A 25,920-nucleotide genomic window follows, 5' to 3' on the forward strand; every position below is an offset into this window, starting at 1 on the left:
CTATGTGGACACATGKTTTTTGTCTTTCTGCATGTTAGACATCCATATCCTGTAAACAATAACACTGTTAAATTCTTTTCTTTCTCACTGGAGTTAATGTGAGTATTGTGTAACTCAGACCAATAAAAGATAGTCACTATTTGCAGGAAGAGGGGGAGAAAGACACACACAGAAAACCAGACAGATAAAAGACTTTACAATCACTAAAAACAAGCAGAAGACTAAGGTCTGCAAAACTAAAAGTGAAGTCTGTGGCAGAACTGGAAAAAAAAAACACAACAAAAAACTCTAAGAAACTCTTTTAGCGAAAATCACATCTGTGCCTCTGTAACCACAGAGGCTCTTGAACCACTTACTAAAGCAACACTGTTTTTTTTTTTCTAATACCTCGCATTTTTATGACAAGCTTACTTTGTGACTTGGCAAGTAGCTTGTAAAACTAATTTTCCTTCTAAACCAAAACAATTTTTTCAACCTAGACCACATTTACATTTGTTATGCACAGGCTGCTGTTGTTCATGGCTTACAATGGCAGGAACAGTAAATAGAAGATGAGTTAAGTAGATTTATTCACTCATATTCTCCATTTTGGGGAGGAAGATATCTGTTCATCTGAATGAAAGGATATAAAGGGGGATTAAAGGSTTGTAAGACCTAGACTCACGGCAATCAATAACACTTTAAGGTTTCCACCACATAAAGAAACTGGGGCTCAAGCAGAATTGTCATATGGACTTACGATGGGTTGGTGAGCTGCCAGTGGCCCTAACTGGCTGCTAACAGGGCTGTGTTAAAGATTTGGTCTTGTGTTACAGTCTGGATTATCTAGTCTTAAACACTTAAATGTTCATGAGGTTGGCTTAATTTCTGGAAAATTACACTACTGAAGTCTGAGAAATCTACTGATTAACTTCACCACAGAAAATTCATGACTCCCTGATAACACACAGTCCAGATGTACATGTTGGCTTGCACTTCAGAACAGTTTGCTAGGAGATTCTGGAAATCAATGAAGTTTAAGTGTCTTTCAGAAACACATTTTTTTGCTTCATCTTTTGGCTAGGCAAGATGGTTAAAAAGGTGAGTGCAACAGGAAAAAATAGTACTCAGTCTACCAGAGAAATAAGAAAGTAATCCAGAGCTCTGAAGGTAAAAGGTTTCCCTCAAACTGTTTCCATGTCAGACAGTAGGTCTTTTCTGTATCTGTGTCCTAGTGCCAAACTCAACTCTTCAGCTTATTTCCACAAAAACAGAATGGCCAGGTGACGGGAACCGAAGGAAAAATAAATATAGAAAAATAAATAGGCTGCTTTAATTTTCTTGATATTTATCACCACTTCAACAGATAAGTCAGTGAGTTCTTTTAAAAGAACTGCTACACAGTAAAAGCATTTAAATGGTCTCTCCTGTTAGTAGTTCAACACACTGAGAGCATTGCAGTGACTATCATCTTGTGCTGCAGGAGTTCAGCTTTCATAAGAAATTAAAGTCTTTTGGCCCTCCTGGCTAAAAGAAAGCCTTCAGAACATGACCTGTAGGTCTGGTGTATTCACGTTGCACTCTGCAGTGCAATTTAGAAACAGCTCAACTTTTTCAATTTGAGTTGATTTGTGCACTTGCAAGTAAATCAGCTCATGTAAGTCTCTGGTTCAATGGTAGACATTCAGTGGACCATATTAYGTCAGGTGGGCACACTGAACAGAGAAATTCACAGTACTCCACTGGAGAATTAGACGCCTCTGAGATCAGTTAATTCTCTTCCGAGGACCAGAAGTTTTTCCTGCTGCAGTCCCTTTTGTTAGGCTGGCCAGGGCAAGTCAGATTGCTGAAACAGCAATAACATGAAGAAGTTTTTTGCCCTAAAAAGTACTTGACCCATGGGAATACCCTGATAAAGAAAGTTTAGAAATTACATATTAAAACTGAGATAGCCTCAAAAAATGTCCCAAAGAAAGAAGACCCTGCACGGACATGAACCAGCAAAGACAAATGTAAGATACATATTTCAGTACGTGTTGGAGAAGTATTTCTCAAACATTTTGGATGCACCATCCTTCTTCATGTTCRTTAGTCTTTATGACTAATGAACAGATAACAGTCTTTACTTATAGCAGCTCATTCTCTTCAGTATGAGCTGCTATGAAAATATGAAGTCCCTGTATGTATGGACTGCTATAGACAGTGTAGATACTTAACTCCCCTTTCATCTAGCAGCTGCTCTGTTGCCATCAGCTGTTCCCTGCCATGGCAACCTCTCTTTTGCTACCACAAGCCATTGCTGCTTTTCCTACCCCTAATCCTGAAGGAGTTGAGAGGCTGCCAACAGTAAGTCAGCATAATTTTTTTCTTAAGTGTTTTTTTTCTCAACAATGAATGCAATTAATAATTAATATGTACCATCTAAAATTCTTTTAATGTTTTTTAAAGCTCTTTGAACCTTCCAATAATTCCCTTGGAAGTTGCAATATAAAGTTTGAGAAACATTGCTCCAGAAGAAGGCATACAACTTTTAAAAATACGAGCAAAATCAATACAAAATTTTAAGTGGTGATATCTTTTTACAGCAGTTTCATCAGTAAACAGATTTTAAGCTTAGCAATTTTTTTTTAAATACTGGATCCAGGTCATCACAATAGAATGTTTCCAATAAAATTAACTCTTTATCAGACCAGCCATGACATGAAGAGATAACGAAATATTATAACTAATTCAGACTTTGTAGGAAAACCCAGTCAGAACTCATTTTAACAGTGCTGTAAAGAATGCCCAGTTCCCATATAGTTAAAAGACAACTAAGCCACTAAACCAACTAAGACAACTGAAGAGCCAACAAATTAGTATTTTATTTAAATTTAATGCTTAAAAAGTGTATGATCGTTAATTCCAATCATAAATGATGAAAACAGAATATAACATTGTCTACAGATAAATGAAGGAGTCAAGTAGGAACAATAATAAAAAATATTAATAACTAAAACTATCATCTTCTCTCAAACCAATAATTCTGTTGATATTGCTGCTGCTGCTTCTCAGGAGTCTGAGAAGCTGAATATAGCATAGTGGAGATATGATGTATATGTAATCCAAAATAAAGTCTGTTTAAAAAACTACGAACACTAAGCTCCTGGTAATTCTTCACCAGTACAACTTACATACGGTACAGTACAGTGAACTGTTTTAAAAATACAGAAGATGGCATCCAAAAAAGCTTGATGASAGTGTGACAGAGTGTATAAGAGAGGCCCCAAAATTTTGTCCAAGTCAATGCCCGATGCTGGCTGGCAGCTGGATCTGTCCCCAGACTCGCTGAGGTCAGCAGCCTTTCCACTGTAATCAGCAGGGCTTAGGCCAAATTAGCTGAAGCATGATAACATGTTGATCTATCARTCCTTGAGTCTTTTCTATATTCTAAAGAATCTGGAGGATGAGTCTTCCACACCGTAGTCAAAGTCCAGTTTCTTGTAACTAATTAGCAAAGTGTTTTCCAGAAGGCAAAGGAGAGCAGGTTTCTTGGTAACATGATGATAGTGACTTACTTACAACTTTAGATGCTCTAAAAATCGTATTTATTGAACCTTCCACCCTTGTTTAAATAGTGCTTTGGAGAGCCTTCCTTTGAAGTCTCCCCAAAATAACACAAAGTGGAAAGGAAAAATGAAACAGACAATCTAGAAGAAAGGAAGTTTATTTAAATTAGGTTCTGAACCACCAGTTCATTGTTTTGAGGACAGACAGAAGTTTGAATAGATCTAACAGAATTAATTAAATCACCTGATGTCATATAAAAAAAAAGAAACAGCTTATCCAGTATGTTCACCAAGTTCAATAACTGTCAGAAATATGAACACTGTAATCTGAAATATCATTGTATTGTATTGTAYGGATGACAGTATCAGGGAAAGTAACCGAGAGCCAAATTTAGTAAGATTCCTCTTGCAGGCATAACATCTTAATATTTATGGTACAATGCCATATTAATGAATACCTTCAATTGCAAAAGCAACCACAAAATTCCCCAAGGCTACAGTTGCCTAATTCAAATTTTATAAAAGCAATAACAACAAACACAGGCTGAAAATCCCTTGACTTCACAAATTCTGACAAGATTCCAAAATGTGCTAAGGGAGAACTCTGATAATCTAAAGAAGTTTGATACTGATGGATATTAAAACAGACAATCATCAAGTGACTGAAAACAATAAAAAAATGCTTTAATCAGAACACAAGAGGAAAAATGGGTGTTTTTCTTTCTGTACTGATTGACCTTACAGCTAGAATTAATGCACTTGTAAATATAAGCTCATTATGCAATGGAGTATAGTATAGCCATAGGCAAATTGTAATATTTTCCTGTACATCGAGCCATTGGATATCAGTTTTTGGATTGCTACCGAGGGCGCACATTTATTTTTCTTCCTTTTTGCCACCTAACCTTTCAGATTTATTTTGAGGATGAAAACAATTATGAAAAAAATATGAAAAAAATCAAAATAATAAATTTCTGCTATAAGAAAAAAATAAAGAATGAATAAATTACTATGTAATCGGTACCTAACATGTAATTCATGAGAAGACTGTGATGTGAGGGCAAAGTTGTTCCAGGATAACTACTGAACATCCTAAGCAGTATTTATGCCAATTAGTAACTAGCTAATATCTGAGCAGTCTAAAAGCCTTTTCCACATTCAGAGTGGCTAGCATACACATAATCTTGATCGCTAAGAGTGGACAGCAAATGCTTAAAAATTTCATTATCAGGACACATAATTTAATTAGTAGGATACCCTGTCAACTCACAAACCAAATTGATTGATATACTACTACGAGCCACTCACAGCACTTGCATACTGCTGGAACTGGAGGGCTCATCTAGCACTTTTCCAACTTCCAGGCATACTTAGTATGTCTCTATTAAATCTGTTTTAATGTAGCTGCAAATGGCAAACTTCATGTTCAGCTATCAACTACACAAGCAGAAGGCAATTTACCAATAATACCTCAACACTATTCACATTCAGCTAGAATTGAGTTTTAAACGCTTTCATTTAAATTTCTCTTAATTTAATTAACTGAAATATTTAGCCTCTATATTTGCTGCAACAGCCATTAAAGATATTCTTTGATAGGATGTACGCAAAAACTCAGTCTCTGCTTTTGTGTTAACCCACGTTACTGTGGGGCAAACTTTCCACCTTCCCACCTTCTTCAGTGCGATTTGATTAATACGTGACACCACATTTTCCTTTTCCTCTGTTCACTCTCTCTGTAGAACCAAAAAAACCTGCAGCAGCCAGTTTGCAGATCCTAATTCACATTTTATTAGAATTTCGTCCCCATATCTTATTCTAGAGATATGTCTTTTGCTCATATTTTGTACTTTAACAGAATTATTACTGAGTCATAATTTCATTATAGCTTGTGTCTGTTGAATAATACATATGGTTCAATTAACTTAGGTCTGGGATGACAGCACAGTTATAACATTCTCAATTATTTCATGACATTCTGATATAGCAAAACATGTTATTGTAATTTCCGCTATTTCCAAAGCTGACGAAAGTATTGCTTTTCCTTTTACATTTTTTTCCCTGTTTGTTTCCGCTCTCTCAGCCTCCTCTCATACTAACTCCCTTGCTGCTGCTGAAGAATAGCACCCTTACGTGAATGTGGAACATACAGAATGTAAGAACAGACATAGGGCAATTTCAGTTACAAACGTACAGCTTTTTGAAGAATTTATTGCAGAAATTTTTGAAGTAAATTCTGTCTCTGATAATGGACAATGGCTAGAATATTAAAAGAAATGGAACTATTAAAACAAATAGACATTATTTCTGCATATTTTTAAACCTATAAAATTATACTGCACTCTAACTGCTTTTGCTGCTGTTTCTATTAATCAAACATACAGTATCAATTTCACACTTAGGCTACATTTAAACTTTAACATTAGTGGACTTTAACTTCTGTTCACCTCTGATCTGCATAAATTAGCAATATAGATCTTCACATTATGCAGATTCAGAAGTTTATCTTCACTTCGCCATGGAACTTTTTCCACACTCACTCTACTTAAGAAAATTGTTATTTCTCATTCTAAAATCATAAATTACAACAGACACATATAGGCATACTGCACACGTAAGTGTTGAATGAGGTTCTGGCCTCTTTCTGATGTCATGTGTGATAAAATGAGAACAATATCATCACGATATCGTTTTTCTACCTCTGATTTTTAACAATATCTCCACTTATACTCATTGTGGCCTAAAAATAGTCATATTTTCTGTGCTATTGGTAAAAGAAACAGATCCGCTCTTCCTCCCCTACCTTCCCCCTAAGCCCTACAACAGTATGGAAAAACTCTGTCTTGAGTCAGGTTCATCTTATCTGTTACAGGTAATCCCCATCCACACTGGCTGGCCAGACTCCCTTTATCATCACATGGAGAGAAAGCGACATGCAGAAGATGCAATTTATCTCATCCTAAGGCAGATGGATCTAAAATAGGTCAAGATGAATGAACTAATAACTGTTATATATGTCCACAAAGGGAGGAAAAATGACAAGCCCAAATGTAGATATGTACAAAGCTAGATAAACTGAGTAATACACTAGTATCTATATAGAACTAAGTATGCTGAGATATAAACCACAGCCAAATAAAACACACTCAAAGACAACTGGATTTTTGTTTCTGGAACTGAGTGTGCAGTTTCAAAACTTTACCTCATGAATACATTAACTGTAATTCCACAGAAATCCTCATTTTCTTATCGGATTTAGTTTAAAGATGGAAATTGATTTTTTTTTTTTCCAATTTCTTCCTACCCTTTTGGAGCAGCCTCTCCTGAATTAATTGCACATTTGTGATAATGAATGCCCTGTCTCAGGAAGTCTTCTTTGGGATCTTCAGTGGAATTATTCTAATGGCAAACAATAAAGTGAAGCCAAAAGGAATATTTAGGAAAATGAACTCAACTCACTGAGAAATATCAAACTCAACAAAGAGGATTTAGACCAAAAGTACTTGACACCAWTTAAAGCAAAGATCTGCAGTTTTCATTTGTAATATACATTCTCACTAAAGCTATGATAAAAATCACAGCTTTCAAGTATGACATTCATGCACTCATATAATGCATACAGATTTACAATTTTATGTTCAGACAGTAATAAAGAATTTTTGGTTGAAAGTTTATATCTCATCTCTAGTCAGTACTTTGTATCTGAAAGGCCAAGACATCTTAATCATCTAAAATCTATTCATTTTGAAAGATGATGATGCATTTAACTATTATAAAATAATATATGCATATATATATTTAAAAGAAGTTCTTCATGGCATTAGTTCTTTTTATGAACCTGTTAATTTTTTAAATGGCAAAGACCACAGCTACCAGCAGTGGCATTTCCATATCTCATTTTCCTTTTGCCTGAACAATGTAAAAATCTTTTCTCTTCCAAATGTGCTTAATTCTAAATTAGCCTTTTTATTATGATAATAAAACTGTCCTCAAAAATATATTCTTTATGAAATGAAAATAAAATTCTAAATATTGTCCTATCTGAACTGAAAAAAAATGATTTATTCTTCAATTCCATCTGTTGGTAACATGCTTTTATCAGTCTGGTGATAACTCTTACTTCCTAGAGTAATCCATCACAGTGACATTTTATCCTGGAGTGAAACATGAAAGCTTTAATGAAACCATTATATAGTTTTCAGCACATTGCATACCTAATAAAAATACAGGCCCAGATGGACCTCCTGTACTACACTTCCTTAGGTGCAAGGGTTCGATCTCAAGAACTTTAATACAAGTGCAACTTTATTCACGTGAGCAAATTTTGATGGTCAAGTGTTTGATGAAACAGAAAATGACTTCACAAATTTTCTTATAATTTCATGATAGACCAAATGGAGAACTAAAGACTTTTTCCTGCCCTCATTCTTTGAAGGTATATTGCACTGAAAGCTTAACACAAAGTCTAATTAAAATTGGACAGTTTCTTAAATATGCTTGGAAAAGTGCATGAGAACCCTAAAGCATCCTGTGTCATGCAGCAGGTTGTCCCTTCTTCCCCATTGCTCGAAGATTTATTTGGGGCTATTTTTCTGCATCATAAATTTTGTATTATTTCTTAACTTTGAAAAGTTCTACTAACAGGTTTAATTTCAATTGAGCCTATGAGAACAAACTGCAGAGAAATCATTTCAGAAACAATTTTTCAAAGCATACAAGAGTAAATCCATATGCTGCTTAGATGAAGCACAATAAAGCATCATTGAGATAACCTGTAGTTAAAATGATGGTGTATGACTTATGATTAAGCTTCATTACCTGCAGAGCAAGGGGCTTCCATCTCATATTTTTCAGTAAAGCTGGTGCTGAGGTAAGCATGCTCTGAGGTCGCTTTTTCAAAGTTAAGATAACACCACTCGGATCCTCTCGTAGTGCATTCACCAAATTTTTCAACTGCCACCCCACCTGGTAACCAGTAAAATCATTACAATAAAATTGAGGTACAGTATTCAATATGTAATGTTCCCTTTTTAAATAAGATTAGTAAAATAACATAATAAGATTGTAAATATATTTTAAAGGCGATAACTCTTGAAATGTCAAAAATAAATTACTGCATGAAAATCATGTCAACTAAAATAATTATTATAATGCATTAAGATGGATATGCATCATTTCAGGTTTTAGAATTAATAAACTACTATTACTTCACTGTAAATGCACATTTAAGTCTCAAAATGCTTTTAAAATAAGCTCTGATAATAAACTTTAGAGACTACAAAGTTAAAAAGCCCTAGCTTCTGCCCCCTATAGTTTGATTCAAAACTGAGCATTTTACACTCCACGGTTACTATAAAGTCTACTKATCACACATAGTCTTACTACATCTGCTCTAGCAATCCTAGCAGCGGATGCAAGCACAAACAAGTTAAAGGAAATTTTCTACTCTTTGAAGTACTAAAAAAAATAAAATCTGAATCATGAGACTGTTTTTCAATAGTACACCCTTTCATGATGGTTTCAGAAACAAATACAACAAATTAATAACAGAAATACAGTTTAGCCACTACTTGAGTAATAGCCCAAATTACATTTTTCCTAATTGTGTTAAAGCATTTGAAATATTCTGAAATTCAGAATTTGATTAATGTAGAAAGCAATAAGCCTTTATTTCTAGACATAGAGCTTTCTGAATCATGTTTTGTATTTTTTTAAAAAAAGCTTACTTCAAATATTAAAAAGGTACAACTCATGACAATGATTTTTTAATGTAAATAATGCTTGATTTTAGGTATCTGCAACACTTTAAAATACCCTTAATAGTTTTGCTTTTCAGCAGATCTGTGTACTTTCAAGTTTGGCACCTAAARTAGCAATACGCAGGTTTATGCGTCTTTTGAAAATCTTGGCCTAGATACTTAGAGAGTGATTATATTAGTAAATTTGAGAGCTTTTCTTCCTCTCTTTCTGTTTCTCTTTCCCTCTCTCTTTCCTATATTAATAGGTATGTTTTCCTGACATTTAAAGCATCATTATTACAAACATTTTCCTATTTTCATAATTTATACAAGAATGATGTTAAAAAGCAAAATGCCAAATTGAGTTGTGAAACTCTTACTGAAAGAAATTCCAGAACTGTGAAGCAGTTACATCCTCTTAAAAAAGAAATTTTATATCATGTCAATATTTTTGAAAAAATCACATAAGCAATGTGAACAAATGGAATGCATATGTTACTTATAATTAACCCAATATAACATGAAACAAATATGTATTTGTTACCTACTTCTGAGCAAGGTACTCATAAGCAGCTTGTTGCTAGTTATGTTTTACCGTATTCCCTATTACTCCAAAACTCACTTTGATCGTTTAATGTCACATATTTTAAGAACTGATCCTCCTGGCCGTATGTGCCATTTAAAGTCATCAATAAGGCTTACATCAAAAACTCCGAACCACAGACAGGGTTCAAACTTCCCTGTCCTTCCTCAGTTCCTGTGAACCTAGCTGCCCTTTCTCACCACAGCAAACTGAGCAAAATGCTAAGTTCTCACCTTCATTATATCCAGGATGGACCTCTACTGTAATATTATTGTAAACAAAAACCATGATGTTGACAATGTATCCCTTTATGGAATATTTTCCAGCTTTCACTGCAGACTTTTGAGCATGGCTGGAACTTTCATTTTCAGTCTAATGCTTTAGACAGACTGTGCTACTATACTTCGAATAAAATTAAACATGAACATACTCAACTTCAGCTCAAAACCCATACCCCACTGAAGTCTCCATTTTATTTCAACAGCATCTATAAGAAGTCTCTGTAAGTCCAAGCTTTATATCTTACTATCRTGGTTTTATAAAAAATACCTTGCTATTTACAACGCTGTCATCTCATAAAGCCTTCAATCCCTGCTTTGAGACAGCATATTAATCATAGCTCCATACTGTTACCTTGAGCACACAAAAGGTTTCAGTTGCTCTGTGCTACCTGAAAGGAGTTAAAATCCAGTTCATATAAGACATCTCCGTATGCAAGCTACTGTAYGCCTTAATTCTCTATGTAATAACTAAAAATAGGCTTCGGGAGAGAAATGCTTTTACTGCAGAAAGCAACACAAAGAGCCTTGGGAAGGACATGATGTGATCCAAGTTAACGGAGTTAACACTGCACGAGTCTTCCCACTTAAGTTGGTAGGATGCTGCATGGCAAAGCTGTCCTTCAAGACCATCTGTTCCCCACAGAAATAGCCGCAGAGATACAGACAAAAAGATTCTTCCTTTTCCCTTACGCTAGTAGTTTTAAAATTATTTTAAATGCACTTTCCAACTTAGAAGAGACAAACTGTATCCTGTATTTGAACTACGCCTCACTTTGAAATAAACAGAAGATTATCTAGTCATGAGAACTAGCGACATTAAAGAAAAATCACTCCAAAACACTAGATCTTATGTATATAATTTAGAAGCTTATAAATAGAAACCATTTTACTTAATTTTTCACAGGACAATTCTGAGTTTACTATAAATTTCAAATGAAGTCCACCCTCTGCTTTTACTGCTTCCTTGATAGGAGCTTTCTGGCTGGTTCAGCCAGTCCTTGAATTGCTTCTTGTCTTTTGATCAAAAGCTCCTCCTAAATGAGCCTGAAAGGAACAAGTCACGAAAAAGGTTGTTGATAATAAATTGAAGGGAATTGATGGTGTCCATGAAGGAGGCATAATTTCCCATTCCCACTGAAATTCCCATCACACCGTTTAGATCTCACCAGTATTCATATCAATATGCACTGAACAGAATTGACTATAGTTGAAGAGGCTAGGATAAAGAAAAGGCAGTCAAAGTATCTGGAACTGAAAACTGTTTTCCAGAAGTACACTTAAGAGATGTCTCTTCTAAACTTTCTTCCAAGTATATTTTAAATTTATTCTCTCTAACCTCTCCTCAAGATCCTCCCTTTTCTCATTACCATTATAGTCATCAGTTCTCAACTTCTAATAATCAAGCTTTTGGGCAGAGCTTTTAAACTTTTTACCACATCCTTTATCTTATTTTTACTCACTTTGGCAGTCAGATAATGATTGAAGAACACGTGGCTTGTACTAGACCTCATCTCTGCTAACATAACCAAATATGTTTTAATTGTCTAAACCAATTATTTTTGCTGGTTCTGCTGCTGTGCTAGACTGGTTTGAGACCAGCAAGCTCTGCCTAGATTTTGAGTACTTGCCTTTTTGCTATACATAAATGAGGCTGAAGTGATCCTTGTATTTACAGTATTCACAGTTGGCATGTATTCACAAGAGAGACCAAAGAACCAGTCGCATGCAGCTATGTGCAACAAGGTTAACTCAGAGCAACAGTACTAGATCATTATGCCTCCTTCACACAGGTAATCAGATCAGAAATCCATGCAAGTTATGGTAAGCAGTTTGGTAATTCTGTGCTTCATTTCTTCTTTCCAGGGCACGGAGACAGTCCCAAAGCTTTTCTAGAAGTCTCTGACTGCCTTAAATAAAAGATAACATTCCAGCTCTTCCAGAAAAATCACTGGAGGAATAAATGCGAAGCAACCAAAAAAGTCCATTTTTCCCAAGTTCTTAAGAAATAAAAATCTGTGCTACAAAAAATGGTTTGTCAGTAGTCTTGTTCTTCGTATACTATGTCTTTTTCTTTTTTCTTACCAGTTCATTTTCACATCTCCTGTAATGAACTCTGTGCCTCTTCCCACTGAATATTCACTAGCATAAAATATGGCTTTGATTCTTGCATGACATTCACTTCACCCAGCTTTGCTGATATACGAAAGCCATGTCTAGTCCAGTTTACTCATCTAGACTCTCACTGCTTCAGAGTAAACGCTAGTGACAGCAGTTCAGAGGGTGATTCATCCCATCCTAACCTAGAAGCTACCCATGTACTGCAAAAAGGGATCGTAATAACAAAGTTTTGTTACTGGTTTGAAAAATCAAAATGTTTACTTAAATGCTGGTACAAGTTCACAGGTTACGTTTAGTTTGTAAAAAATTGCACTAAAACAACCCAACTAAAACAACCCAAGCAATTAACTTCTAAATGAGTGCACTGCTTGGTAAGGCCATGTGCCTGTTTTTAAATAGTAAGCAAAAGCTCCTGTTGTTTACTTTCATAAAAATTTACATTGTTAAACCAAGTATCACTGACAAACTTTAGATAGGAAAGGTCTCTTTAGCAGCAGTCTGAGCCCAGCATTTGCTTTTGCTCCCTAGTCCTTATATGATCCTCAGCTCCCTGTACAGCTTGTTATCAATAGCAGCGAAGGCCGACCACAAGACAAGGGGCACCACCTCCCAASAGTCAATGTGATTTGCTGCGCTGAGGAAGAGGCGTCAGGGCCCTAGGAGATGAGGTGCCCACAACATCAGGCTACCTCTGAATTTCTCATTTCTTCCCACAGCTATGTCCTCAGAGGCTGTAGTGGGGCTGGGAAGCCTCGCCAATGTGCTCAGTGCTGCTTGAAGCCACTAAGTTCCTCCTGCAGAGCCAGCCTGGGCCAGCCAGGCACGCAGACATGGCCAACAGCTCCGTAGCCATAGCCAACGGGTCTGTGGCCAGGGSCAATGGGAAAAGTAGATCACCCTCAGCAGAGATATTGAAGCTGTATTTCAAAAGACACGAGCTAACACAGCCTCAACTTTTCTTTGGCTTGCAATAAGCACATCTAGATCATCATGTCATGATGGATCATACTATATCATATCTGAAAAGGCACTTATATTTTAAATTCCTATTCCAAGTTGCCAAGAACGCTAATATTTTAAATATTAAAAAATTGCTCTTCATTCAATGACCTTTTTACCAGATGATTCCCTCCTTTATGACAATCTGGGAAAAATGATAACAATCCTCTCTTTTTCTGCCTTTCTTAAGGACAGACAGAAGAAGGCCTGACCATTCGCTGAATCTTTAATCTCCCTATGTATTGTGGGGAAATGAAACCATAGTGCAAGGGCAGAGACCTATTGACTTTCTGAACCTGTTCTGCTCTTCCTTGGAAAAATGGCTTACTGGATCAATTTCCTGCTCTTTTGAAGGCCATAAGATAGAACCTCTCCCTAACCTAAACAAAGTGTAGCATTATCTTCTGGTCAGTAACTCACCACCTCTTCATCTCTCCCTCATCCGTGAGCAATTTTCTTTTACACAGCCGCACCCATGATAAAATTCACAAACTCCTGTGCTTGTTCATGATTTCTGGGAGTACTGCTGTATGTTATAAGCCACAACAGAGTTCTGTAAAATATTAACATGCAGTCATCTCAAATGCAATTGGATGGACTCAAATCAAATATTTTTAGGATACTACAAGATACAGCACTAAATAACCTGCAGTCTGAAAAATCCAGCACGTGTATCCCAGTGAAACCGTAGAAACAGTTGCATCATTTAAAAGCAATGTGCAAGTCTAACACATACTGGAACTATATTATCCAGAGGGCAGAACTATAGTCAAATGATAAATAGAACACAGTCCACAGTTTTACAGGAGTATTTCTGTCCAAAGGGTCACCAGAGTCCTGCAAAAGTTAATGAGATCTCTCTGCTTCCAGGAAGAGAAAACTGTTCCTCCCTGCCTCACTGTTATGGTAATTCTTTCCTGACTTGCAGCTTTGTAAAAGAGAAAAATGGTAATATCTTAACACTTTCGAAAGGAAAGTAGTATTTTCCTGCTAAATACAAACTGCAAAGGTGTCTGCTATTCTCTTGCTAAGCAAATATGCAAAATCCACTCAAGTGTTTAATTTTAAAAAGTTACTGAAACAGGGAGATAATCAAAATTCTTATTCTCTTCACTGTTGCTTGTTGTGAATGCAACCAGAGCTTTTTGCCTTATCAATGATTTTCTTCTATCTTTTACTCAGTTTTGAACTAATAAAAGTATAATTTCTAGGAGAAAAGTATGTTCACATTAAGAAATGGATGTTTTTAACAACTTACGTATCGATCAATCATCTTGCATTTTATAAATAAAAATGAATAGCATAGGAAAAAACAAAATTGCACATGATATTACTGTCCACAAAACCTGATGCACTGTTAAGCAAGTCAGAAAGAATACAATCAGAAACTATCTGGTATCATGCYGTTAAATTAATAGGTTGATTTCCATGAAGACTGACCAGAAGTGAAGACGGTCAGCCGGCATCCTTGTGAAACAAATGTGTTAGGAGCATCTCCTCCCCTTCTCCCAGCTGTAGATGCCTGAAAATGCTAGAAAATAATCCATACATCTTCAGCCTCCAGAAAGCATTATTAGGAGAGGAAACCACAAAGGGATGGTTACAACATGGACAGCCACAGAGATGAAAGCTGTATCTGTATATGCACTAAGAGAAGCAATGTCAGGAGAGCAGCAGAAGTCTTTGAGGGATTTATCCAGTTTCTTTGGCTAACATGATAACAAACATCCATGCTTACATAACAACTTTCTTCCAAAGAGGAGAGGATAGTAATGCTGTGATTACATATATTGTAATTCTCATTAAGAAATATATCAACCATATCATTTAAATAAATGTGATTTTAATCTGATGTTAAAGCAGTCATTTCCGCACATCCTTAGAACTAATCATGTCCCACTATATCACTGTCCAAAGACAAAACAACAGAGTCTGTAAATAAGGCACACTGACGAAAATTGCATCTTTTACTTGAGAAAATCCTGATGGTCCATTACAATGTCTACTTATTATCACTAAACTATGAAACAAGTCATTTTTATATTTATTTCTGTCTAGGTAAAAYGAAGGTCAGGATTAAGAGACTTTCCCAGGAATAAATGAAATTAAGAGCAGAACTGAGAGATGAACCCAGAGCTGCCTCTGACTAACTTGCTCCAATCACATTTCTGCATCACAAAACATATTTGATCCAGACCAYAGCTTCTGACTGAGTTTATTATCTTATTCTCTTTAGAAATTTTTATGGCTTCACTGTAATTCAACTGACTTCACAAACATTAATAACATGATTGTAGAGCACCATGGTATTGTAGAAAAGATCTTTTTTACTCATGAGGCAATGGAAACTTGAATTATCCAGGAATATGTAGCCAACTCTGTTTAAAAGCTTGGATACTGTTTCTTAACAAAAATGCCTACCTTTCAGTTTTCACTTTCAGTCAATCCTGAGTTCAAAGCTACTTTAATGTTTTGCTTTTGAGTCATTTCTAACAACACCCTTGAACAACTATTACTTTCCTGTGTATTGGAATGGGAACAGCAAAGACTTCAACTTCAGGGGTTTGAATATAACTCTTTCCATAGATGTAGGTATCATTCCTAGGTAGGGACAACGGGGTTCACAGAATCACAGAAGGGCTGAGGTTGGAAGGGATCTCTGGAGATCAYYTAGTCCAACCCCCCCTGCTCAAGCAGGGTCACCTAGAGCATGTTAGACAGGGTTGCATCCAGGTGGGTTTTGAATATCTCCAGAGGAGACTCCACAATMTCTCCGGGCAGCCTGGTCCAGTGCTCTGTCACTCTCACAGTAAAGAAGTTTTTCTTTATATTCAGGAAAGGTTCATTCAGGTTCATTTCCCTGTTATCAGGCCTGACTCTAAGAAAGGGGTCAGATTTCAGTTTGCTCAGTTGAGGTATACCTCTCTGAAATGTGAAGCAGGCTCCCTCACGGGGGTGCCTGCTCTTCCCCACAGTGACTAGTGCCTCCAGGGTGATGAATGCCAGGGATCTGTCCCTTCGGCCACCAGCACAGACTTCCAGAGTTGGCAGCATCAGAGGATTTTCAGCCCATCTTCCCTTGGCTTATATTGATGTTATATCAATGCTGCCAGGGAGGGGGTCTGAAACCCCTGGTGTGATGGGTAGGACCTGCTCCTTCCTCGGCCAGGGAACAGAGATAAAACCTGTACGAATAAAGGTGCTGCCACCAGAGCCTTTGATGGGTCTCACTTTTCAGGCTTCCCTGGGGAACTCAGGTAGAGCCCAGGTGTCTAAATCCATTTCAGCAAGGCTCCCAGCCAGGGAGAAGCCTCCACAGCCTAAAAGGAGACGTGTGAGCATCCTGTGTGGCCACAGACAAATGCTGAAGAAACTTTTAGGTTAAGCAGCGAAGCACTGCTGAACATCTGACCAGGCGCAGGGAGCTGGTGGTCCGACCTGAAGGCTCAGGGGGGATTTAGGGAGACCGGCTCACATCCCAGTTTCTTACAGGCAGCTGCATCAGCCCTCGGGGTGGGAAGGAGCAGTCGAGTCCTCTGTATTTAATATGGTGTCGGGAATGGGCTCTTTTGGGGTTAGCTAGCAGTATTAACCCACCGCACCCACGCTTGCCTTATGGGAACTCATTTGTGCTGCTGTACGCTAACATCTCATGATGGAAATCTGTTGCATGTGTGGGTGTATTGCATATTCACATATTTAAATTCCCCAAACTCTCATCCTGGAATTAAGATTTTTTTWAAAAAAWATATATATATATACATGCACACACTCACACACACACACATATATACACAAATAATTTGATTTAAATTAAATTTATATTATCACAGCTTAAAGCAATACTTTAGAATGATTCCAGTGAGTCATTAATTCCAACAGTCTTTGACCATCTCTTTTTAATGTATAAATAAAATCCCTGAGATCCTCAGCTGCCCTACAGCTAAACAGTGCTGTTATCCTTGAAACAGATGTTTCTTGAACACTGAATTTCTATAGGGAAAATAAATTAATGTATGTAAAAAGAAATTGAAAAAAAATTCTTTAAAGGTCACTAACAACCAAGTAAACTGAAAAAAAAACCCTCTTTAACTGAGCTGAAAACTTAAGTAGCTTCATTTACCTGAAGGAAGGATAAGGGTTTAGAAGACAGTGTCATAACAAGGCAGAAATTACTGGCCCATGAGTGTTTTTTTTCCGTTTCATTGCTATTAAAACAATCATCAACCATAGCCATATACAGTGTTCCAGCCACTGAAGTGTTTTAAGCCACCACTGAGTGGGTTTTTTTAAACTTCATATGCTGGGAGTATATCAACTGAAATCAGTCATCGACTTCCTTGCTTTAATTTTCCCTCCCTCGTGACATAGCATTAACTCAATTTTCTTATAATTTTAGTCTACAATAACTATCACCATCTTACTCTTCTTCATAATTACCTCCCGAATTCATCAGAAAAAGCTAATGAATTATGCAGCAGAAGATCAGGACTGAACCTGAAGAACATCTGTGTAATTTATACAGCTGTTATCCCCACAAAGCACAGAGGTATTCAAAACTGTTCAATTCTAACTCATATGTGGTCCAGGCTGTGCACAATAGTAGTATTAGAAAATTAATGTGTACTGTTTTGAAGACATCTCTCTTTATCCTCCATCTGATTTTCTGAAATGTATTTTAATTTTCAGCAATCACAGTTAAAAGGAAGTTAAATTAGCAGTAGAATAATAAGTTCCTTCCTTTCCAAATACACATAAGTTATGCAAACAGTAAACCTTTTAACCTATTCTTATGGGACAAAAAGAATAACATAATCTGCACTTTGTTCTATATGCATGAATGTCCTTAACCATAGAAAACTCATATTTAACTTAGATCTGCTACCTGGGCATAAAACATCTACTCTAACAATTTATTTCACACATCAGAGACTAAGAAATTTTGAAAGAATTATACTAATTGCAGAGCTTGCATTATTCCCAATATTGAGAAAAAAAGAGTTAACATGGTAATTTAAATTGCCTCAGAACTGAAATTGTAGAAATGTTAATGATCAGCAGCAACTATGACAGTAAGAAAATGATTCCTATCAGGAATATATGCATACAGGCAATAAAGTTTTTGGAAGCATATTGTCTTTAATATTTTTGCTGAAAATATTGATGCAATTTACCACACTTCTTAGAGGACTTTTTATGTTATAAAAATGCTATTACTTCCACATGGAAAAAAGAAAAATATAGAACAACTGTAGAATATAAATTAATTTAAAAGCATGTTTATCCATCATGTCCTGTGCAGAAAGATGAATTTAATAGCTAGAATACAAGAATCACTCCATGGAATACTGTAGCCATTATTAGTAGAGGTACCTTTAGGATTATGATCAATTATAGCTTATATAAAAATACTCAATTTAGCTATAGAATCAATAGCTTGACTATCATCAATGGTGAAGCTATGAAAGCCTATCAAAATCACCTACAGATAAAAAATTGACTGATTTTGAAGCTGAGTTCTTAGTACAATTGAATTTCTTCTTATAGAGACATTAGTACCTTCAAATTCAGCCCAGGTGCATATTCCCAAACTGCAGCCAGTGCTGGATAGAACAGTCTGTGCTATCAGCTACATGAGAACATTTTTTTCCAAAGAAAAGTAATGGAAGAACCCAATAGTTAGCTGACCAGTTATTCATATATGCTCATCTAATCCCATAAGTAACTTACCAAGGCTCTCTGAAAAAATAGCTATCCCTTCTGGAGTACAGCCAGGACAGAAAGAAATCTGTGCTTGTGACTGAGCTATAGGATACAGCAAGTGGCTGCAAGTGATCAAGACTGCACCCGGATCTGGAAGTGGATGCTTCTAGGAGTACAACATACTGGCACCGAGCTGAAGTCCTCATCATACAATGAATAAGAGGATAGGCACCTCACATTGCATCAGTATCTTCTGTTACTTCCTCCAAAGATCTCCTGCAGTAATACTGCACAATCTGAGCCTCTCAGAGCTTGACCGTTGTGCAGCTACATCAGTAGGATACTGTGGAGGTTAATGTGCYCAGCATATATTCTTCAAATGCCGAGGTGCACAATAACTCTGCAGTCGAGGGTACAGGTCAGGTACTCCAGAGCACAGATCAAATAACACACTGAAAGTGGGATGTCAGTGCCTGGGTCACTGGACTGAACCCGCCATTCATGAAATCTGAAGCATTTAAGGAACAACTTCTAACACTACTCATGACTGATGACTGACCCTGCACACATTCCCCTTTCATTCCAGGACAAAGTCAACCAGGTTTAACATTTTCAGCTAAGCTAGGCAGTTTGACTTTAAAGTAAAGTAAACTAGAAGCACTCACAGAGTTAAGCTGTGTTATCATTTAGGAGACAGAAAGCTGCTGGAAAGCAGTAAAGTGGGGTTTATGATGCAACTTAACCAACKCCACCAGTTGGAGACACAGGTGTGGCATTAAGTGTGAAGGTTTCATGTGAAATGAATGGAGRGAAACTATCTGAAGTTTGGCAGAGACAGGAAGCAGTGTGGGCTGGCCAAGCTTATGCTGCTCTGTCCGGCACAGATGCAACAGTGACAGGTTTGTTTGCCAACTTGCCGTGCCTGAGTTAGAAGTGCCAGTGGACGCCCCCACTGACACAGCACCCTAACAACGTAAAGATGAGCCCATGATCAACAAAGTAGGGTATGTGTTTCCAGTATCAACTTTGAACAAGCCTCGAGGATAAAAAGGAAAACAGAGCAGAGGACAACAACATATAGCATTTGAGCTGATGAACTGGCAAGGGAGTCCTGGCCYTTTCATATTCTATCAAACCAAAACCAAAGATGGAACAGCTCTCCTCCCAAAATGGATGCTTTGTCCAGGGAGCTGCTGACAATCATCAGCTGTGTTAATTTTATTTTTCCTAAATGTTTACTTAATTTGCAAAAGTATTTGTTGAATAACAATGTCAAAAATGAAATCTAGCTACATACATATACAGTTTCCTGATTTCTTAAAAGACKTTCACTCCTAGMGCATCTTCAGAGTACATAAGCATCCTTTCTCCCTGGAAAGTATTTCTTGGAAAGTACAACACAATTCATTTGCATTTGTCAAGTTTGTATTGATTTGTTTCTCTTTTTCATTTATACTTATGTAAAAACATTTGCATTCAACATTGGGAAACACATGATCATGTTCCCTCACACATCTCATCTCYGCAATAGCACACTTCCCTGACATATGGGATATAAATATAACATATGTGTATATGTATTTACACATTTATRTAAAAAGAAATCTGTGTAAAAATAAACCATAAATATTACATAATTTCAACACATATTCTATGTAAAAAGTAAAGTGAATCACAAATTCACAGAAAGATAATTTCCTTTTGAGAGGATCACAACAATTTAGTTCCTTTATCAACAGCCTGTAATACTTAGGGAGACTGTAAAAAAAAAAAAAAAAGAAAGAACTGAACTGAAACTTTGAGAGGGAATTAGCAGGGGAGACTACAATTGCCATAATCAAAGTATGGTCCTCATACCCTGAAAATGTTTTACTACAGAGAGTTCAGGATAGAGCCCTGCAGAAAACTAGGTTATCTCCATAGAGACTTCTATTAACATTTCTGAAGAGGCYTAAAAATCTTTTAGCTTTAAACCTCACCTACCCTTAAAATGAAATATTCCTGTCAACAGTCATCCAACTTACAAAAACAGAGGAAGCTCAAAGATTTTGGAAAGGATTAAAATTATGATTTGGGAGACATCATCCCATCTCATCTTCCATGAAAGTACACACATGACAGCAATAGAAAGATGCTGAGCACAAGGCCTACTTCATTTGAACTTTTATGATTTTGCTGCTTTGTTTTTGCATGCATTTTCTATCAGTTGGAAAGGGTCAGCTCCCCACAAAGCCTGTCAGTTTTTGTGGAAGTACTGAACTCTTCTTACAGAGAATCCAAACACCGGTTGCTTTCTTTTTCTTTGCAAGGATTAAGTTAGGATAAAGTCCAGAAAGGCATCAGACCCTTGCAGGGAACTAATATATAATCTTGTAAATAAATCACTCGTTTCAGGAGAATGGTAGCAAAATCTTGACGTTTTTTGTATCATAATTACAAAACTAATTCCATGTACAAACTTCTGCTGACTCAGCCTGGCTCACAAGAGCCCAGTGGAGTTTCCATAGTGGGGGACATGCCATAAAGAGCTAGGCATTATCTACATACTGTAGTAACCCGCAGACATTAAGCACATAAAACATGCCAGYTCCCRCATGAAACAGACCACTAACTACTTGCCTATTTTGCCAAATTAAACATACTTTTTCTGCCAACCGTATTTACATACATTCTGATGGGCTTTAGTGAATCAGCACGAACTGTAGAAATTGTAGAAAGCTACTTCTTCTACATATTGCATAATGCTTTCATTAGAAGTATATGCATAGGCACCAAAAATTCCTCCAAAATCTAGAAACCACTCACAGGAGATGCACAATAACAGCTATTCAAGTATCCTGCACCATCRCTGTCTTCTGCTTTGAATAGTTTCAGTATAGCTTTATCACTGATACAACTGGAAAGACTATCACATAGAGTAGTAATTCACAAAAGAAATAGTATTGTTTCCTGCCCTTTTGGTTGGTTAAAATGAAGAGTATCTTGAGGCAAAATATACTCTTGTATGTATGGGAAGAAATATGAACACCACAGTACAGTGCAAATTATGAATCGCCCAAACAACTTTTTTAATGTTTATATTGGAAATTCTTTAGACAAAAAGGCTTTCAGAGGAGATTAAGGACGGAAGATACATGGAAGGCTATGGGAAATCACGGCCTAAATCCTTTGAATTTTAATGGGGGAGCCAGGCCTCTCAATTATTGAGCCATCTAAAACAATTCTAAGCTGTAAGGCAAAACACTGACAGAAGASTCACACAGCTGTCTAATCTCAATAAACCACAGTTTAAAAGGGACAGCTTTCTGAATATTAACTACAAACTGACTTCAGGCATAATCTTACTATTTTTTTATTTTAAAAATTCAGAAGGTATTTACATTCCAGAGGTCTTGCCAGATACAAGCGGATTACATCCTGTTGCRCATGGTTTCTATCAAAAGAGCAAAAGATCAGGGCAAATCCTTTGATTTCACTGCCAGAGGAAATACCATGAAGATTAAGCATCGCCACAAGCAGAGGATGTCAACAGTGAACGGAAAAAAATGATTTGACACCCAATTCTAAGATATGTATAATAAAAATCAATATAAGTCACTTAACTATTCTCCTACTTTGTCATCCTACCTTTTTCAAAATCAGCAGGCTGTTCTGAAAAAATAGACTTCCATAACTGAAATGTGATTCTTGCTAGCTAAAAAGTTGAATTTTAAAAATAATTATATGGAGTTTCTCTTTCTTATGTCTATATTAGTTCTTAGAAATTTATATTATCTAAACCCAGATATTAACTTAATTTTGACAAAGAGAATACAGTGAATTTTCTGTATTCACTGAATAAAATGTTTCTTTCTAAAATGCATCTTTTAAGTTAGATTTTGTTAGATTTTGATTCTCCAATTAGAGGACATCACCCAAATAACAGTTACATGTTAACTATACTTCCCTATCATTTTAGAGCTAAATCTTTACAAGATTTAGTCATAACTACTTCTATAGCCAATATAGGTGATAATGAATGATGAGTTGAAAGCAGCAAGTTGCAAAGCAGGCCCTATGATTTCAACTGCTAAAGTGTTAAAAAAATCAATAAATAGAAAGAATAGAATACAACATCTTCAGAATTCTTCACTCCAAAGGAAGAAATAATGTGAGTAAGAATACTTCTCCCCGGAAAATACACATTTCCAGAACTGAATCTCATGACACTAGCTTAGTGTCACTTAAGACACTAAGCACCTTAGACACTTGCCAAAAGAAATAAAAAGGCAAGAAAGCCATAAAATGTATAAAAAAATTCTGGTTGTATAAATTGCAAAGTGAATGATCCACTCCGCTTTGTAAAGGCAACATGGAAGATACTACTATATTTCTAAGAAAATGTTAMCTAACTATCATTGAGGAAAGTCAGTATTAAAATACAAGGGAGTTTTTGGTACAGAAAATATTAAAAGTGCCAATTGTTTTAGATTACATTGTTGATACAACAGAGTAAGAGTAAAAAAAGTAAATGTATGTTTTATTCTATTACTATACATATCCTCTATATCAAATGTTGCTTTTGGAAAGTAAAACTGAATTAGTCTTAGCTCCCTATATTCCCTTTTCCTAGAACTACAATCAACTTTTTTCTGCACATCATAAAATTCATAGCTTCTTATCTGCAAATGCCAAAACATCTAAATCTTAGATTTAAAATTCTATTCAACTATGTAAGAAAGTTCATCTTAAGGCTTGTCACAACATTTTTTATATTGTTAGAAGTAAGCATCTGATCTTTTTGTCAGATAAATATAGTGGAGATATGTCAAGAAAACCAGAATAATACTTAGCCGATGGAAATTTTTGAAGGTGATGAGGCAGCTTCACTTCACAGGTACCTTCTAAATTTATAGGATAAACTAGTTAGCATAAAGATTGAAAGCTTATTGAGGTCCTTCTTCAGATTTGCACAGATTTGGATATTCAGAATAATAGTTTTTTWAAACTTTTTATATTTATTATATTGATGTCATAAGCTCTCTTCATGGGCAAGGATACAGAAATCAGTCATCAATTGTACATGTAAGTATCATGTGATACAATAATATTTATCAAGAATTATACCAGGAAAAAAAGGCTTCACCCTGTTCTGGTTAGATCAATCAATTTATGTTTCCTAGCTGAAAAGATAGCTTCTCATCTGTTAAGTTCTATACATGTACAGTATATCTGATACGAAACTTAGCTGGAGGGTGTAATGAAATATTATACTAATTTGTGCAGAGGAGCTGACATGATGTACTGTGGCCTAAAGCTGTAAGCGGAACCCTATGGGGAATGAAGAAACACATTTTAACAAATGATTGCTATATTAATAATGGAAATCTAGGATCATATTCTGTCAGCTAAATTGCTTGCAAGGATACATGTAATGAATTCCACATATTGACTTTCTCTACTCAAGAAACTTTAGAGAAAGAATAGTTACTTTTTATATTGAAAGTCTGCTCCTTTTAATTACTAAGTCCTCTTCGAAAGAAAAGTTTATTTTGATTTTAACAGTTCATCAGTCCTAAATACAATCACCAGGAACTAACACGCAACTCTTGACTCTGAGAGCAATGTGCATGGTTCTACTTGGCTGTCTATCATATATAGATTTGTTTCATCTTCACTTTTCAGGTATCTAAGTCAAACTAGATAACTCAAGGTATATATGCAGAAATTTTACCTGCTTTTGTTTTTGAAAAAAGTGCTCTAGGCATTCCAATAGGTTTAGAAAGTAATAAATCTTCTAGCTTCCGGTAAGCAATGTTGATCTTAAGCCTAAAAGGATCCATCAGTTCCAGCTCCCTGAATCCCATCTACCCAAACACTCTATCACACAAAAACAAGTCTTCATTAATAGAACAGGTATGCAGAAAACACCCTAGCATAACCCAAGCCTCAATTATTTAGCTTAACTTGGTAATACCTCCAGTGATACTCAAATGATCAGGGTTAAGCCTGCATATTTTAAGAATTAAGAACTTAAGAATTAAGTGCTTTCAGAAAAGAAAAAGGAAAATTTAGYTGTTAGAATAAATAATAATTTATAAAACACAGTTTTCTACACATTTCTTTTCTATACATGCWGGTGTGCCATGACACCGCTATCTCCAATTGACACAGAATATAGTTATACATACCACAGTTTGGTGATTAACTTGAATCACTTCATCTCCAGCATGGATTTTCTTGCACCGATCTGCAGGTGACTGAATTTAAAATAAAAGAGATGATAAAGAATACAGTTCTTACTGGTCATCATCTCTCTTTCAGCAGTATGATTGCTAAGCTATGTTAGATTAGATTGATAGTTACAGTCTATTGTGAAATAAAAATATATATATTTAATAAATTCATTGTTGTTGGAGAAAAATAATCTGCACGACTGTATATAGACAATCAATGAATATTTATTTTATTAAAGTGTAAACCAGTCTTAAAGATTTCCTTAACTTCATTCTGCAAAAAGTCTACATTAACCTATCTGACATGAATTAAGCCTTGGAAGCCAATCTTTGGCTGAAAGTTGACTCCMTCAGGACTAAATAGCAACTGCTTCAAAAATAAATTTCATAGCACTGCCTTTCTATTCTAAATGTTTTCTAAATTAAAAACATTTAGAATAAAAAGAGAACGTCAGAGAACTTCAGTAAATCACTGTTCTTCACAGTGTATACAAGGAGAGAGGATCAGGTATCAGAGACAATGGTCATAAAGTTATACTATAACTTCACATCTGTATTATTATTAGGATGAAAGAAATGCAGTTAGGACCAAAATCCTACTAAGATCATACTTTCAAAAAGCAAAGTAGTTTTGTTCTTTAATTTTGCCTCAGAAAAATAGAAAAAAAAACCAAAAAAACAAACAAACAAAAAACCAGTTTCTCCTCTTCTGCTATCTATATGTACAATCAGTCAACTATTTTCTGAGTGCCCCCC

At 35.9% G+C, this 25,920-nt stretch overlaps 1 protein-coding gene across 6 annotated transcripts in view; it reads right to left on the reverse strand.

Annotated features, from left to right (window-relative positions):
* Positions 1-25,920, reverse strand: part of CNKSR2 (connector enhancer of kinase suppressor of Ras 2) — a 224,948-nt gene that overhangs the window by 95,486 nt on the left and 103,542 nt on the right. For 2 of the 6 annotated variants that reach the window (XM_085310880.1, XM_085310885.1), the window contains exons 8-9: positions 25,120-25,188; positions 8,346-8,492 (exon numbers count right to left, since the gene is read on the reverse strand). The exons of 2 other annotated variants lie outside the window; for them this stretch is intronic. In XM_085310880.1, the coding sequence (XP_085167006.1) occupies positions 8,346-8,492; positions 25,120-25,188 (216 nt within the window). The remainder of the gene's footprint in view (positions 1-8,345; positions 8,493-25,119; positions 25,189-25,920) is intronic. 2 more of the 6 variants (XM_085310881.1, XM_085310882.1) reach the window with 2 other exon arrangements.

Source organism: Rhea americana, unplaced genomic scaffold (genome assembly GCF_003343005.1).
Source record: "Rhea americana isolate MKP2758 unplaced genomic scaffold, rheAme1 scaffold_329, whole genome shotgun sequence".
Classification (NCBI taxonomy): domain Eukaryota; kingdom Metazoa; phylum Chordata; class Aves; order Rheiformes; family Rheidae; genus Rhea; species Rhea americana.